This window comes from Protobothrops mucrosquamatus, unplaced genomic scaffold, assembly GCF_001527695.2.
Source record: "Protobothrops mucrosquamatus isolate PMUCROS unplaced genomic scaffold, P.Mucros_1.0 scaffold2818, whole genome shotgun sequence".
NCBI classification, from domain to species: domain Eukaryota; kingdom Metazoa; phylum Chordata; class Lepidosauria; order Squamata; family Viperidae; genus Protobothrops; species Protobothrops mucrosquamatus.
The window spans coordinates 107,421-122,223 of record NW_015388851.1 but is presented as its reverse complement, the minus strand read 5'-3'; the positions used below and the strand labels follow the sequence as shown (position 1 = coordinate 122,223).

General features: G+C 44.0%; 1 protein-coding gene across 1 annotated transcript in view; it reads right to left on the bottom strand.

Moving 5' to 3' along the window:
* Positions 1-14,803, bottom strand: part of ITPR2 (inositol 1,4,5-trisphosphate receptor type 2) — a gene marked incomplete at both ends in the record, with an annotated part of 125,169 nt that overhangs the window by 52,525 nt on the left and 57,841 nt on the right. Inside the window, 9 exons of the mRNA XM_029286076.1 lie at positions 87-287; positions 1,071-1,193; positions 2,512-2,637; positions 3,665-3,754; positions 4,118-4,291; positions 6,813-6,978; positions 8,041-8,098; positions 10,463-10,595; positions 11,580-11,773. Of these exons, the coding sequence (XP_029141909.1) occupies positions 87-287; positions 1,071-1,193; positions 2,512-2,637; positions 3,665-3,754; positions 4,118-4,291; positions 6,813-6,978; positions 8,041-8,098; positions 10,463-10,595; positions 11,580-11,773 (1,265 nt within the window). The remainder of the gene's footprint in view (positions 1-86; positions 288-1,070; positions 1,194-2,511; positions 2,638-3,664; positions 3,755-4,117; positions 4,292-6,812; positions 6,979-8,040; positions 8,099-10,462; positions 10,596-11,579; positions 11,774-14,803) is intronic.

Below are 14,803 nucleotides of genomic sequence, written 5' to 3'. Positions count from 1 at the left end.
GGATGAGGGGGACATGATAGCAGTGTTCCAATATCTCAGGGGCTGCCACAAAGAAGAGGGAGTCAAGCTATTCTCCCTTAACCTACCTCTGTCATAACCATATCCTGGCACTTCTTGACGTATTTCCCATCGGCCTTGACAATGGTGTGCAAAAAACGCAGATATTCAACATGGCGGCCGTGCGTTTCTATGCAGTGGACAAAATGCTGCACCGCCCGCTCGCTAATCTCATTGCACAGATGGTAATTGTTGGTGAATATGTGCCTCATGGTTTCAGCCTCCAGAAGCTAATTTTAAAAATGGAGAAGAAAAAAAAGATTGCACGATAATGTGAGTAGTAATTTACACGTAACATTGACTAACAGGAAGAACGCTAATCCCACGTCGAATAACTTCTCTCTCTCTCTCTGTTGCATTTTATTCTTCACGGCCAGAATTTAGTCTTGTTTAAAATTCTCCATATTTTGAATCAGACTAAATTCGGGCCTTGAAGAGGTTGAATCGAAACTGATCAGTAGAGAATCGTCACAGCGGTGGGACAACATCTCCAAGTAGGAGTTAAGAAAGGAGACCTACTGTTCTATCCTAATCTTTCAAATAAGAAAAAATAGCCCCGAATGCCAATAAAGGAGAATATTTGTAGCTCAGGATTGAAACAAGGGGTCCTTGGTGCTCTCTGAGCTTGGTTGTTTTCTTGCAAATGTTTCATTACCCAAACTAGATAACATCACCACTGCTAGAGGGGGGCTTGTGGAGAGGAGGAGGAGGAGGAGGAGGAGGAGGAGGAGGAGGAGGNGGGGGGCTGTGGGATCCTTGGTACTTTCTGAGCTTGGTTGTTTTCTTGCAGACGTTTCATTACCCAAACTAGATAACATCATCAGTGCAGCACTGCGTTAGTACTGATGATGTTACCTAGTATGGTAATGAAACAACTTCAAGAAATCAGCCAAGCTCAGAGAGCACCAAGGCCCTTTCATAGCCTTGAATTTTCATGTGCAGAATCATGCAATCTTTTGGGACACAAATACCGTCCCTTCCAGTGAGAAATTCGTCCATAATTAAACACTCACCCCAGGGGTTAAGAATAGGTTGAGGTGTTTATGAAGAAGGATTTGATTCTGAGGGTTGCCACGACAGAAGTTCTGAAGAAAGAGGTGAGCTAAGGTCATAATTTCATTCATCTTTTGGTCAGTCTTCAGTCGCAGTCATTTCAATTGTGAGATGAACCAACAAAAGCAAAAAAAGTTAGATGTTAATATTGGTAGAGGTGGACTCTTAACACATTACATGTTTGTTAGTCAGTCAACACTGGTAGAGTCAAGTGTAAACAATCCATGTTTGTTTGATTTGCGTGCATGGTCAATTCAGATTTATTACACCCCTGAGACCAGACACAAACAAGATATTGAATAAACTAAGTATTTCATTCATGTAGGTATGTGTGCATGTATGTCAAACATTAATAAATTGAGTCCAAAAATAATCAAGATCATAGTTATTAAAATAGTTCTAAATAAAACACTATTACAACCACAGTAGTGGCCAAAATTGTGGAAATCTTTTGGGAAAAGTGTACAGTAGAAATGCCACCTTTGGTTAAGTTTCCACCCATTTTCCTTCTAATTTCTTTATAACTGTAGCCTTGTTCACTTAATAATATTATTTTACATCGCTTTCTGGGTGACCAGTCAACTCTTTGCACCATTACTTTAATTTTATTACGTTTTGCAAGCTCACTAGATGAAAGAACACAAAAAAACTCAACCAACATGATAGCCATAACATAACACACTGACAAAACAACTTTACATTTCATCTTGTATGCTAGATGAAAGACACATTTCTAAAATAATGAGCAACTTGAGAAAATTTCATTTCATTTCTGCAAAATAAAAAAACCAAGCCAGTGTCTTAGTAATTCATTTCACCACTCTGCAAATCTTTTGTCTGCGAGCAGTCCACAATTTACAACCGTTTGTTTAGTGAGTGTTTAAAATTACAACGGCACTGAAAAAAAAGGGACTTATGACCATTTTTCACATTTACAGTCATTCAGGCATCCCGCCATCACGTGATCAAAATTCAGACACTTGGCAACTGGCATGTACTTATGACGGTTGCCGTGTCCTGGGGTCACGTGATCCCCTTTTGCGACTTTCCGACAAGCAAAATCAAAGGGGAAGCCAGATTCACTTAACAACCGGGTTACTAATTTAACGACTCCAGTGATTCACTTAACAACTGTGGCACGGAAGGTCGCAAAATGGGGCAAAATTCACTTAACTACTGTTTTGCTTAGCAACGGATACTTTAGGCTCAATTATGGTTGTAAGTCGAGGATTATCTGCAGATGTCCAGCTAATCCATGTCCATTAACAGCCCCAAACTGAAAACCCCACATTTCGATTTTTGTCATGAAGGCAAGAATTTGAAAGTGAAAATAACCTCCCTCGATTATCATAATTTAATTGTTTGCATGAATTACAACTGCCAAATATACCCCACCCTCACCTTCTCGTAGGGGATTTGAAGAAGATCCAACACAACGCTGTGGGCGCCCATATTTTTAAGCAAGCGCTGTTGCTGATTTCGACATTTTTTATTTTGAATGCAGAGCCCCCGTAATCGGATCAAAATCTGTGGATTAAAAAGTAACACATACTGGACATCTTTCTTTTTTTCCATAAATGAAGGTAAATATACATGACCTGGGATAAGATCCAATCTGGTCGGTCACCAGGACCAGAGGTTTAATCTTCCGAGCTTTCAGACCCGTGCTGGAGCCCAACTTCAGGGAACTTCTCTCTACTAAAACATTTATTTATTTATTTATTTATTAAATTTATATACCGCCCTATCTCCCTTGCAGGACTCAGGGCGGTGAACAGGCGATACTAAAAACCACGGTAATAAATAGTTTGTTTTAAAATCGAATTAAATAACGGGCCTGTTCTAAAAACACACCCGTAAACCCCCCCCACACTGAAACATAATCAAGCTACGCCAGGCCGGCCGCACGGAATAGATGGGCCTTCAGGGCTCGGCGAAAAAGGCGCAGGTCCGCAACTGTACGTAGGTCGGTAGGTCATTCCAGAGGGCAGGAGCTGCCACAGAGAAGGCTCTCCCCCTGGGGGTCGCCAGACGGCATTGTCTGGCCGACGGCACTCTAAGGAGGCCCTCTCTGTGGGAGCGGACTGGCCGAAGGGAGGTGTTTGGTAGGAGGTGGTCTTGCAAATACCTAGGTCCATTGCCATGGAGCGCTTTAAAAGTTGTTACTAACACCTTGAAGCGCACCCGGAAGGCCACCGGCAGCCAGTAAAACATGAGCTTCGGGCTATTCTGTGAGCTGTATTTATGTAGTGCCTTCCTATTGGTTGATTGGTGTGTTGAGGGCCAGCAATTGGCTGTTGTTTCCTTGTGCTGCCAAGTCCTCAGCTCCTGAGTACTTGATCAGCCGGTGGTAAAACAGCACTCCTGTTGACTTCCCAGGCGTCAAATGTTGCCCTGGCTATTTTGTACCTGCTCAGCCAACAATCTTAGTAACTGCGAAACTGAACATATGTCCTTGTTCACTGCAGTGTGAGGCTACCAGTGAGTTTGGGTCTCCTCGTCTGTTTTCATTTTACTAAAAAATGTACAACTTTACTGTAATATTTCAACATACCTCCATAACTATATTATAGTTGTTACTCTTATTGGTATCGATCTGAGGTTTCTTACTCCCATCCTGGACTGGACTTAACATGCTTGAATCCTGTAATTTCAAGGAAGAGTCAAAAAGCAAAATTTAAATTGTTGTCACGTAAAGCAGTTACTTGTGCTATGATTATTAACTGAGGCTGTATTTGCATCTCAGGTTTTATTTTATATGTCTTTGTGAACTGTTGTTAGTCAGAGAAAAGAAGAGAAGAGAAGAGAAGAGAAGAGAAGAGAAGAGAAGAGAAGAGAAGAGAAAAGAAAAGAAAAGAAGAGAAGGAATTTGTCTAGAATGGTAGTTATAATAAATGTAAGATAATAATAATAATAACAAAAACATAACAAAGCTTGCAAAACTGTCAAAGCCTAGGAAAATGAAAGTAGGAAGTGATGTAGAGGATCAAAGCTAAAAAAAACTCACTTCTATAGGTTCATCGCTTCCTTTTGTTTGATTTTCACCCAATACACCATTTTCATAATTACTGCTTTTTTGGACCCAAAGTTCTGATTTTTCCACAGTCAGCCTTAGCTGGTCAAGGTCAGCTTTAATTTGCTTGTAACTGTCCACGTCTTGGTTAGACACCAGCAATTGGACCTGTAAAATATTCAGAATTCAGCAAAAGCTTAACTGCATCAAACGTAAGACATTTTACCCCAAAGGTCTGTTCATCTGCTTGTGATGTCGTGTTAGCAAACGGCGCTTTTGAAAAACGCTCGGAAAAAATTACTTTTTACACATCTGGAAAAATAAATAAAGCACAAATGATTTCATAGCCACACTCTTTTACATTTTTGGACACTGATAAGCATAACAAAATAAAAAACAGTATTTTGTTTTCTTCTCCTGCTTTTGGTGAGTAAAGAAATTCTAGGCTGTTTTCCTTGTATTCATTTGCTGATAAGCATCCAAATCTCTTCTTGAACATTTGGAAATATTTTCCAGGGAATGTGTAAGTGTGTGCATGTAACTGTAATCACATGTACATTATTCATTTTCTGACAAGAGGCTTCCAGCATCTTCAAAAGATTTTCACCCTCAGTCTCTGTATTGTTATCATAGGCAAAATTGACTGAGAGGCTCTTGGCTTACTAAAATTATTAACTAAGTTGGGGTCACTCCAGTTTTGAAACTTAATATCTATATCAGCCCTGAGGTTCAATAGAAATCGATGTAAAATAGTCCTTGGCTTACGACCACAATTGAGCAACATTTCACTTGCTAAGTGAAACATTTCTTAAGTGAATTTTGCCCCATTTTACAACCTTTCTTGCCACAGTTGTTAAGTAAATCACTTCAGTTGTTAAGTTAGTAACAGGGTTGCTAAGTGGATCTGTTTTCCCCCCTGCCTTTGCGGGTTAGAAGGTTGCAAAAGGGGATCACATGATCCCGGGACATTACATAAATATGAGTCAGTTGCCAATTTTGATCACCTGATCACCTGACCATGGGGGAATGCTGCAATGGTCGTGTGAAAAACGGTCATAAGTCACTTTTTTCAATGCCGTTGTAACTTTGAACGGTCACTAAATGAACTGTTGTAAGTCAAGGACTACCTATACCAGGGATAGACAACCTTGGCTCTTTTATGACTCGTAGACTTCAACTCCCAGAATTCCTGAGCCAGCCACGCTGAGGGGAAAGGGAGAGGTTTCCAAGCTGAGCCATGCTGGCTCAGGAATTCTGGGAGTTGAAGTCCACGAGTCATGAAGGGGCCATGTTTGAAGACCCCTGATATAGGCAGGGGAGGGGAACCTTGGCTCTTTTATGACTCGTGGACTTCAGCTCCCAGAATTCCAGAGCCAGCATGGCTCAGCTTGGAAAGCTCTCCCTTTCCCCTCAGCATGGCTGGCTCAGGAATTCTGGGAGTTGAAGTCCACGAGTCATAAAAGAGCCAAGGTTATCTACCCTTGACCTATACAGTGAAAGTGTTCCTTGACTGTTGAAGACTGTGTTACTTGTCGTAGACAAATGCTTATACAGATTCGGAAGAAATCGCATTCAAAATGGGAATATTATAATGCTCTATTTTTTTCTCCACAGAAAAGGAACATCTAACCTGACCCAAAACAGCAGTTTTGACTCACCATGGAAAGAAAATGCACAACTCTTATAGTATCACCATAAAGCATGCTTGCAGACATTTATCTCCTGTAACAGCTGAAGGATAGGTTGATGCAGTGTGCTAACCCAACATTTGGGGGGGGGGGGCACGGTGGCTCGGCGTTTAAGACGCTGAGCTTGTCAGATGGAAAACTGACAGACTGGGTTCAAGTCCCGAGCGCACACAATAGGGTGAGCTCCCATTCGTTGCTCCAGCTCCTGCCCATTTTAGCAATTTGAAAGCATGCAAGTGCAAGTAGATAAATAGGTACCACTTCGTAATAGCGTTTCACGCACGTCGGTGTTTAGTCATGCCAGCCGCATGACTACGGAAAATGTCTTTGGACAATGCTGGGTCCCTCGGCTAAGAAACGGAGACGAGGACCACCTCCTAAAGTTGGACACGATTGGGAGAAATTTCCCCTCTCCCTTTAAACCAGGGGTGACAAACTCAATTTCATTGAGGGTCGCATCAGCATTGCGGTTGCCCTCGGGGGGGACGGGGTGTGTGGCCAGGGTGGGTGCGGCCTACTGGGTGGGCGTGGATGGAGTGGGTGTGGCCTACTGGGTGGGCATGGCCAACTCTACATCGTTCGCATCAAGGGTGCCTGTGGGGGCCTGGGCAGGAGTGGGACAGATCTGAGGGTCTCTGGCAGAAGGGGGTGGGACCGGGGCAAGCGCCAAGCCATGGTCCACTTCTTCATTCCTCACAAAGGGGGACACCTCCCCAGCATGCACCCAGGGGGCGGGGGCGATACGGCAGGGGCTGCTTCCTCGCTGTTTCCGGACGGCCTTGTGGAGCTAAGACTGAATGTGTTTCAGCATAGATGGCCACCACAAAATTGTACATTGACTCTCGGCTAGCCTGGGCCAGGGCCAAGGCAGCGGGGGCCGTTCCCTCACTGTTTCCAGGATGGCTTTGCGGGCCACATGAAACCACTTCGCGGGCCGCATCCGGGCCCCGGGCCTTGTGTTTGACATGTCTGCTTTAAACCAACATTCTGGTGGGATGTACCTGCTTAAATGCTTGGAGCACTTCTGCTCTCTGACTGAAGTGCTTAAACAAGAGTTGCAGGGCTCCTGAGAGCAAAGGAGGGTAATCGTGCATTATAAGATGAATCAGGACTCGCAGAAACGTCCTGCCCCCTTCGTCGTCCAGTTGCACGGCGTTCTTTTCCTTCCTGCGTAAAAAGAGAGAATCTAGTGATAGCAACGCACGCGACGTTAAGCCTCTTTCGATGGGGCATTCTGAAGAGAGGGTTCGTTTATTCTGTCAGGAGGATCATTTGGGCCTCACTCAAAAGTGGACGAAGAGATTCTTGTCGAAACAAGGAATAAGGAAAAACCAGGAAATCCATCTGTTTGTAGCTCAGGGTTGAAATGAGGGGTCCTTGGTGCTCTCTGAGCTTGCTAGTTTTCTTGCAGACATTTCACGACCCAATTAGGTAACATCATCAGTGCTGCCGATCAGTGCTTACTAAAAGTCCTTAGGACTTTGCAAAACGTTCAGAAAATTAAGAATTCCACCACAGAGAATAGGGAGTGTATTGTTAGGCTGTCCAGAGGGAATATAAAGATGAATTAAAAGTATTAATTAGGCCTATTAGAGCAGGGCTTTTCAACCTTTTTACCCATTGTACCACTTTTAGGATATGGCAACATCTAAGTACCACCAGCAAGGTGTCAAAAACGTGATGACCAAAAAAACCCACCCCCATCTACTGGGTGGTTGCAGCAGGTTTTGGTCACTTCACATGACCCTGGGACACTGTGACCGTCATAAATATGAATCAGTTGCCAAGCATCTGAATGTAAATCACAAGACCCTGGAGAGGCTGCAACATTCCAGCTGATCGGCGCTTCTTCTGGGCTCAGCAGAAGTGGCAGGATCAGTGCAGAGCTCCAGCTGGAGCCTGGCGCTGATCCTGGCGCTTCCACTGAGCCCTGACAGTCCCGAAGAAGTGCCGATCAGCTGGAAAGCGGCACTGATCCTGGCGCTTCCGCTGAGCCCTGACAGCCCTGCAGCTCCAGCCGTCTCTCGCTCAGGCTTGTGCGGTGCTGCCACCGGTTCAGCTCATTCCCCTCCCCCGCTACCACTTTTCTAGGATGGTCGCGTACCACCTGCCAGGTGCCAGGGTACCACAGGTGGTACCCGTACCACTGATTGAAAAGCCCTGTATTAGAGCGAGAGAGTGGGAAGCAGTTGGTCAAGCAAAAACAGCAGGCCGAAGACATGGGCTTACCTGCCAGCAAACATGGTTTCTGCTTCTGCAGCGATTTCATCTATATCAGGAACAGCTGCTACAATAGAAGAAGACGTAGAGTCAACACTACAAAAACCATCCTCCTCCTTTCCTAGTTTTTTTTTTGCTCAAAGGAACTGATCAGCGGCAACTGGTGTGAGTTGGAAGGGACCTTGGAGGTCTTCTAGTCCAACCCCCTGCTCAGGCCGGAAGCCCTATACCAGGGGTAGGCAACCTTGGCTTTTTTATGACTCGTGGACTTCAACTCCCAGAATTCCTGAGCCGGCATGGCTCAGCTTGGAAACCTCTCCCTTTCCCCTCAGCGTGGCTGGCTCAGGAATTCTGGGAGTTGAAGTCCACGAGTCATAAAAGAGCCAAGGTTGCCTACCCCTGCCCCATACCATTTCAGACAAGTGGCTGTCCAATCTTACAATTCACAGGCTACATTTTTATGAGTTGATACTCACACGTGATGGCTGTTGAGTGGCATGGCTACTCACACATCACTTGTTCCCCCAACATTCCCTTTAGTGCCCCCCAAAATAATACCTACCATCTCAATTTAAGGGCTAGGCACATTCCACACGCAACACAATAATGCTGCTTAAACGTACTGCCCAAGAATGAAAGCTCACTCACACGTACTTTGCATTTTTTGGACCACACAAGTAATGATACATAAAATCATAGAATCATAAGCCTGGAAAGGGACCTTGAAGGTCTTCTAGTCCAATTTTCTGCCGAAGACAAGAGTTTTTATACCATCTCGGACAAATGGTTGTCCAATCTTGTCTTAAAAAGCTCCAGCGATGGAGCACCCATAACTCTGGGAGGCAAGCTGTTCCACTGATTAATTGTTCCCACTGTCAGGAAATTCCTCCTTAGATCCAGGTTGAATCTCCTCAGATCCAGGTTGAATCTCCTCCCAACATCCACTAGATGCTTCCTGTCCTGCCTCCAGTGCTATGGAGATAAAAAATATCATCCTTTTCCCTGCGACAGCTCGACAAGTATTGGAAGATGCTATCATGTCACTCCTAATCCTTATTTTCATTAGACTAGACCAGGGGTAGGCAACCTTGGCTCTTTTATGACTCGTGGACTTCAACTCCCAAAATTCCTGAGTCAGCCATGCTGAGGGGAAAGGGAGAGGTTTCCAAGCTGAGCCATGCTGGCTCAGGAATTCTGGGAGTTGAAGTCCACAAGTCATGAAGGGGCCATAGTTCCCCCATGCGGGCTCAGGAATTCTGGGAGTTGAAGTCCACGAGTCATGAAGGGGCCAAAGTTTCCCCCATGCTGGCTCAGGAATTCTGGGAGTTGAAGTCCACGAGTCATGAAGGGGCCATAGTTCCCCCATGCTGGCTCAGGAATTCTGGGAGTTGACGTCCACGAGTCATGAAGGGGCCATATTTCCCCCATGCGGGCTCAGGAATTCTGGGAGTTGAAGTCCACGAGTCATGAAGGGGCCAAAGTTTCCCCCATGCTGGCTCAGGAATTCTGGGAGTTGAAGTCCACGAGTCATGAAGGGGCCATAGTTCCCCCATGCGGGCTCAGGAATTCTGGGAGTTGAAGTCCACGAGTCATAAAAGAGACGAGGTTGCCTACCCCTGGACTAGACATTCTCAATTCCTGCAACCGTTCTTTATACATTTTAGCCTCCAGTCCCCTGATCATCTTTGTTGCTCTTCTCTGCACTCTTTCTAGAGTCTCAGCATCTTTTTTACATCGTGGCGACCAAAACTGGATGCCGGATTCCAAATGTGACCTCATTGATACAATATAGAGCTGTACAGGCAGTCCTGGACTTACGACCACAACCGAGCCCAAAATTTATGTTGTCAAGTGAGACATTTATTAAGTGACTTTTGCCCCCATTTTACAACCTGTCTTGCCACAGTTATTAAGTGAATCACTGCAGCTGGGAAGTTAGCAACACGGTTGTTAACTGAATCTGACTTCCCCATTGACTTTGCTTCTCGGAAGGTCGCAAAAGGGGATCACGTGACCCCGGGACACTGCCAACGGTCATAAATATGAGTCAGTTGCCAGCTGTCTGAATTTTGATCACGTGACCCTGGGGGTGCTGCAGCGGTCGTAAGTGTGAAAAACGGTCATCAGTCACTTTTTCCGGTGCCGTTGTAACTTTGAACGGTCACTAAACGAGCCGTTGTAAGTCAAGGACTGCCTGTACTGTCACCTTCGCATCATCTTGATGCCGTCCCTCTGTTGATGCAGCCTAGGACTGCGTCACAACCACAAAAGCCATGTTGCATCACAAGCTTTCATTCCTACATGTGACATCACGACGGACCTTGGACCACATCGCTGTGATGCTGCTTTTGTCGCTGGGCTTCCTACAGATGCCTTGAGGAAGGCTCTCGTTTGAAAGAAGTCATGGTTACCTTGATTTATTCTGGTTTACCTGAGGTGATAGTTGGTGAGTCGGGCGGCGGCGTTGTGGAATTGTCAACGTTTTCATTGTTCTCCCCAAATTCCTTCTTGTAAATAGACAGCAGGTAGGATATTCGATAGTCAAGGCGAACGCTAAGAATAAACTGTACGACACAGACTTTTGAGCCTAATTTTCATCCACACGCAAAGATCACTTATTTACAAAAATCAACGTTGCTACTATGACATTAAAATATATTTTAACATGAAACAAATCAAAGTTGCTACTGTGACATTAAAATATATTTTAAAATGAAACAATGCATTTGTCACTAATAATAAACATTTATAGCTCATGCTTGGAAACCGCTTCATATTTATGACGGTCGCAGTGTCCCGGGGCCAGGTAATCCCCTTTTGTGACTTTCTGCCAAGCAAAGTCAATGGGGAAGCCAGATTCACTTAACAACCGGGTTGCTAACTTAAACAACTGCAGTGACTCCCATCATAGCTATAAGAAGAAAGGTTGTAAAATGGGGCAACACTCACTTAACAAATGTCTCATTTAGCAACAGAAATGTTGGGCTCAGTTGTGGATGTAAGTCAAGGACTATGTCTATTTCTATTCTACTCTATCCTGTTTTCTACTCTACTCTACTCTACTCTACTCTACTCTACTCTACTCTACTCTACTCTACTCTACTCTACTCTACTCTACTCGGCCATCCCCACCCGGCACTCGCTGATGCATAAATGGATTTTGGGTTGCAGTTTGGGCACTCAGTCTCTAAAAGGTTCGCCATCACTGTTCTGTTCTGTTCTGTTCTGTTCTGTTCCGTTCCGTTCCGTTCCGTTCCGTTCCATTTATTCCATATATTCTATTCTATTCTATTCTATTCTATTCTGTTCTGTTCTGTTCTGTTCTGTTCTGTTCTGGTCTGTTCTGTTCTTTTCTGTTCTTTTCTGTTCTGTCTTACATTTCTTCATCTGCCCTCATTCTAGCTCCAGAAAATCTCCCTAACTCACAAGGCTGGAGAAGGAAAAAAGAGAATACAAAACTGTTGTTTTTCCGACCGAAAGGTTAAGTAAGCTACATTTCGTCCTTTTCTCCCAAAAATAAGTATTAGGGTAGGTTTGTTTTTTTTTACCTGTAAAATCTCGATAATTTTTAACTTGGTGTCCATCACAGTGACGTCTTCGCTGTCCACAAGGTTGGCTTGTTTGCTTCGGTGGGCGCTTGGGGGAATATCGGGTGACGAGGCAGGAAAGATAGACCCCCGGCTGAGGACCATTTGAGTCATCATCTCTCCCACCCCATGAATGGTTCGCATCACGTTGTTTCCTGGAAATAAGAGAGATAACAAGGGCTACTCTTGTTATCTTATACTAAAAAGCAGAGACATCACCCTGCCAACAAAAGTGCGTATAGTCAAGGCCATGGTTTTCCCAGTTGCAATGTGTGGCTGTGAAAGTTGGACCATAAGAAAGGCTGAGCGCCAAAGAATGGAGGCCTTTGACCTCTGGTGCTGGAGAAGACTCCTGCAAGTCCCCTGGACTGCAAGGCGATCCAACTGGTCAGTCCTAGAGGAGATCCACCCTGACTGCTCCTTAGAAGGCCAGATCCTGAAGTTGAAACTCAAGTACTTTGGCCACCTAATGAGAAGGAAGGACTCACTAGAGAAGAGCCTAATGCTGGGAAAGATGGAGGGCAAGAGAAGAAGGGGACGACAGAGAATGAGGTGGTTGGATGGAGTCATTGAAGCAGGAGGCGTGAGCTTCAATGGACTCCAGAAGATGGTAGAGGACAGGAAGGCCTGGAGGAACATTGTCCATGGGGTCGCGATGGGTCAGACACGACTTTGCAATTAACAACAACAACAACTCTTGACGGGCAACAGAAAGGTTGAGAATCTGGGAGATTGACATGAAAGAAGAACCATGAGCAAGTAAGTTCCCTTGAACTGAACTCAGGAGTCTGGTGAAAGGAAGGACACATCCATCCAGTGTCTGTCATGGAAGGTGTGAATGGCCTTGAGAAAAGAGGAGAAGAGATGGCGCCTAGGAAACAATCAGAAGAGAGGCAGGAGCCCCCAGTCGCTTAACAGTCGGAGGAAGAAGCTTAGGAAGGACCCTCCCTAATGGATCAAGAGGTTAAAAATGGTGAGGGGAGGTTTGTACCTTCAGAGGAGGTCAACCTATTTTTCAAAACATCAGAAGGCAGGACATGAAACAATGGATGGAAACTAATCAAGGAGAGAAGCAACCTGGAACGAAGGAGACACTTCCTGACAGTAAGAAACAATCAACCAGTGGAACAGAAGTTGCCTTCAGAAGTTGTGGGTGCTTCATCACTGGAGGTTTTAAGAAGAGATTGGACAGCCACCTATGTGAAATGGTATAGGGCAGGGGTAGGCAACCTGGGCTCTTTTATGACTCGTGGACTTCAACTCCCAGAATTCCTCAGCCAGCCACACTGAGGGGAAAGGGAGAGGTTTCTAAGCTGAGCCATGCTGGCTCAGGAATTCTGGGAGTTGAAGTCCATGAGTCATAAAAGAGCCAAGGTTGCCTACCCCTGGTATTGGGTCTCCTGCTTGAGCAGAGAGTTGGACTAAAAGACCTCCAAGATCCCTTCCAGCTCTATTCTGATTGATTGATTGATTGATTGGGATGGGACAATCCCAGTGGGAACTGGATTTGTCATATTGGGTTAATTTCCAATCTAGAACTACAGGAGATAACCAGCGTAGCTCCTTTGGTAGAGCTAACAAGACGGGCAAACCACACAAAACCTGATGTTCCTCAGGCTGCTATTTTATGGACCAACTGCATCTTCCGAACAATCTAGGCTACACAATGCAAACTGCAACAGTCCAAATTCAATATAATTGGGACATTGAGTGATCCTCAGTGAAATTTGAGGCTTGCCTCCAGAAGTTATGGTTGCTCCCATCATTGGAGTTTTAAAGAAGAGATTGGGCAATCATTTGTCTGGAAGGACACAGGGTCTCTTGCTTGAGCAGGGGGTGGAACCAAAAGACTACTTAGCTAGTTGTTGCTATATTACAAGTAGTCCTCAACTTACAACAGTTCGCTTAGTGACTGTTCGAAGTTACAACAGCACTGGAAAAAAGTGACTTATGACCATTTTTTCACACTTACGACTGTTGCAGCATCGCCATGGTCAAGTGATTTACATTCAGATGCTTGACAACTGACTCACATTTATGACGGTCGCAGTGTCCCGGGGTCGCGTGATCCCCTTTTGCAACCTTCTGACAAGCAATGTCAATAGGGAAACTAGATTCACTTAACAACTATGTTACTTATTTTAACCACTGCAGAGATTCACTTAACAACAAGGTCGTAAAATAGGGCAAAATTCACTTAACAAATTTCTCACTTAGCAACACAAATTCTGGACTCCCTTGTGGTCATAAGTTGAGAGTTACCTATATTGTACTTATTTGATTCATTAAATTTTTGCTGGTCCTTGACTGAATCAATATACTAAATATAATGGCCAGGCCAAAAAGTACCAATTCTCAGTCATTTCAGTGAGACTCATTCATAAAACTTCACAATTTTCAAGTTTTCTTTGAAGTATCTCCCGTGAAACTGAAATCTTACTTTTGACACCAATATATAAATTGAACGCCTATTCTGAGCCTTCAACCGCTTCACAACTCAATGAAATGTGTCAAACAAAAAAACGATTGTCTTGCTAATCCCTCCTGTGAGAATAATAGAAAGAGACCTTAAATGAAAGCCCTTGGCAGTTAAGAAGAAATTAAATTAAGGGGGAATTAATTTTTTTCTATTTAAACACTGCAATGAATTAATGCAGCTGGGAAGAGTTTTAATAGGGAAACAAAACCATTTAATTTTAGGATTCACTGGTTGAAAGAGGTTGTGACACAAGATCTCGTTTATATCAATCAAGAAGTGCAAAAGTCACAAGCACTCCAGTTTTAGATAAGATGTTTTAAAAAAAATTAGGAAAGGAAGGCAATTATATTTCAAATTAACCCAGAGCAGGTGTTGGAAAAATCTACGAGAGTGAAATAGAAAATTGCAATTATGGTGATTACCAGGGACTTTTTTTTTTTTTTCATCACCCTCGTTCCCTCCCAAAAAACCTGGAATTTTTTGCAGAACAAGAATTACTAAAGTGCTTACTATATTTGATAAGTATTTGAAGACGTAAATTTTATAAAAGGGCTTAAAAGATTTTTTTTATATAGATGTAGATTGATGAAATTATAGAGAAGACTGGGGATTCAAAGTTTTGTACTTTGCTGAAGTGGTAAAGATTTTGGCTTACTTGAAGTATTATTTGAATGAATAATTTTTATTAATATGGAGAAGATGGATT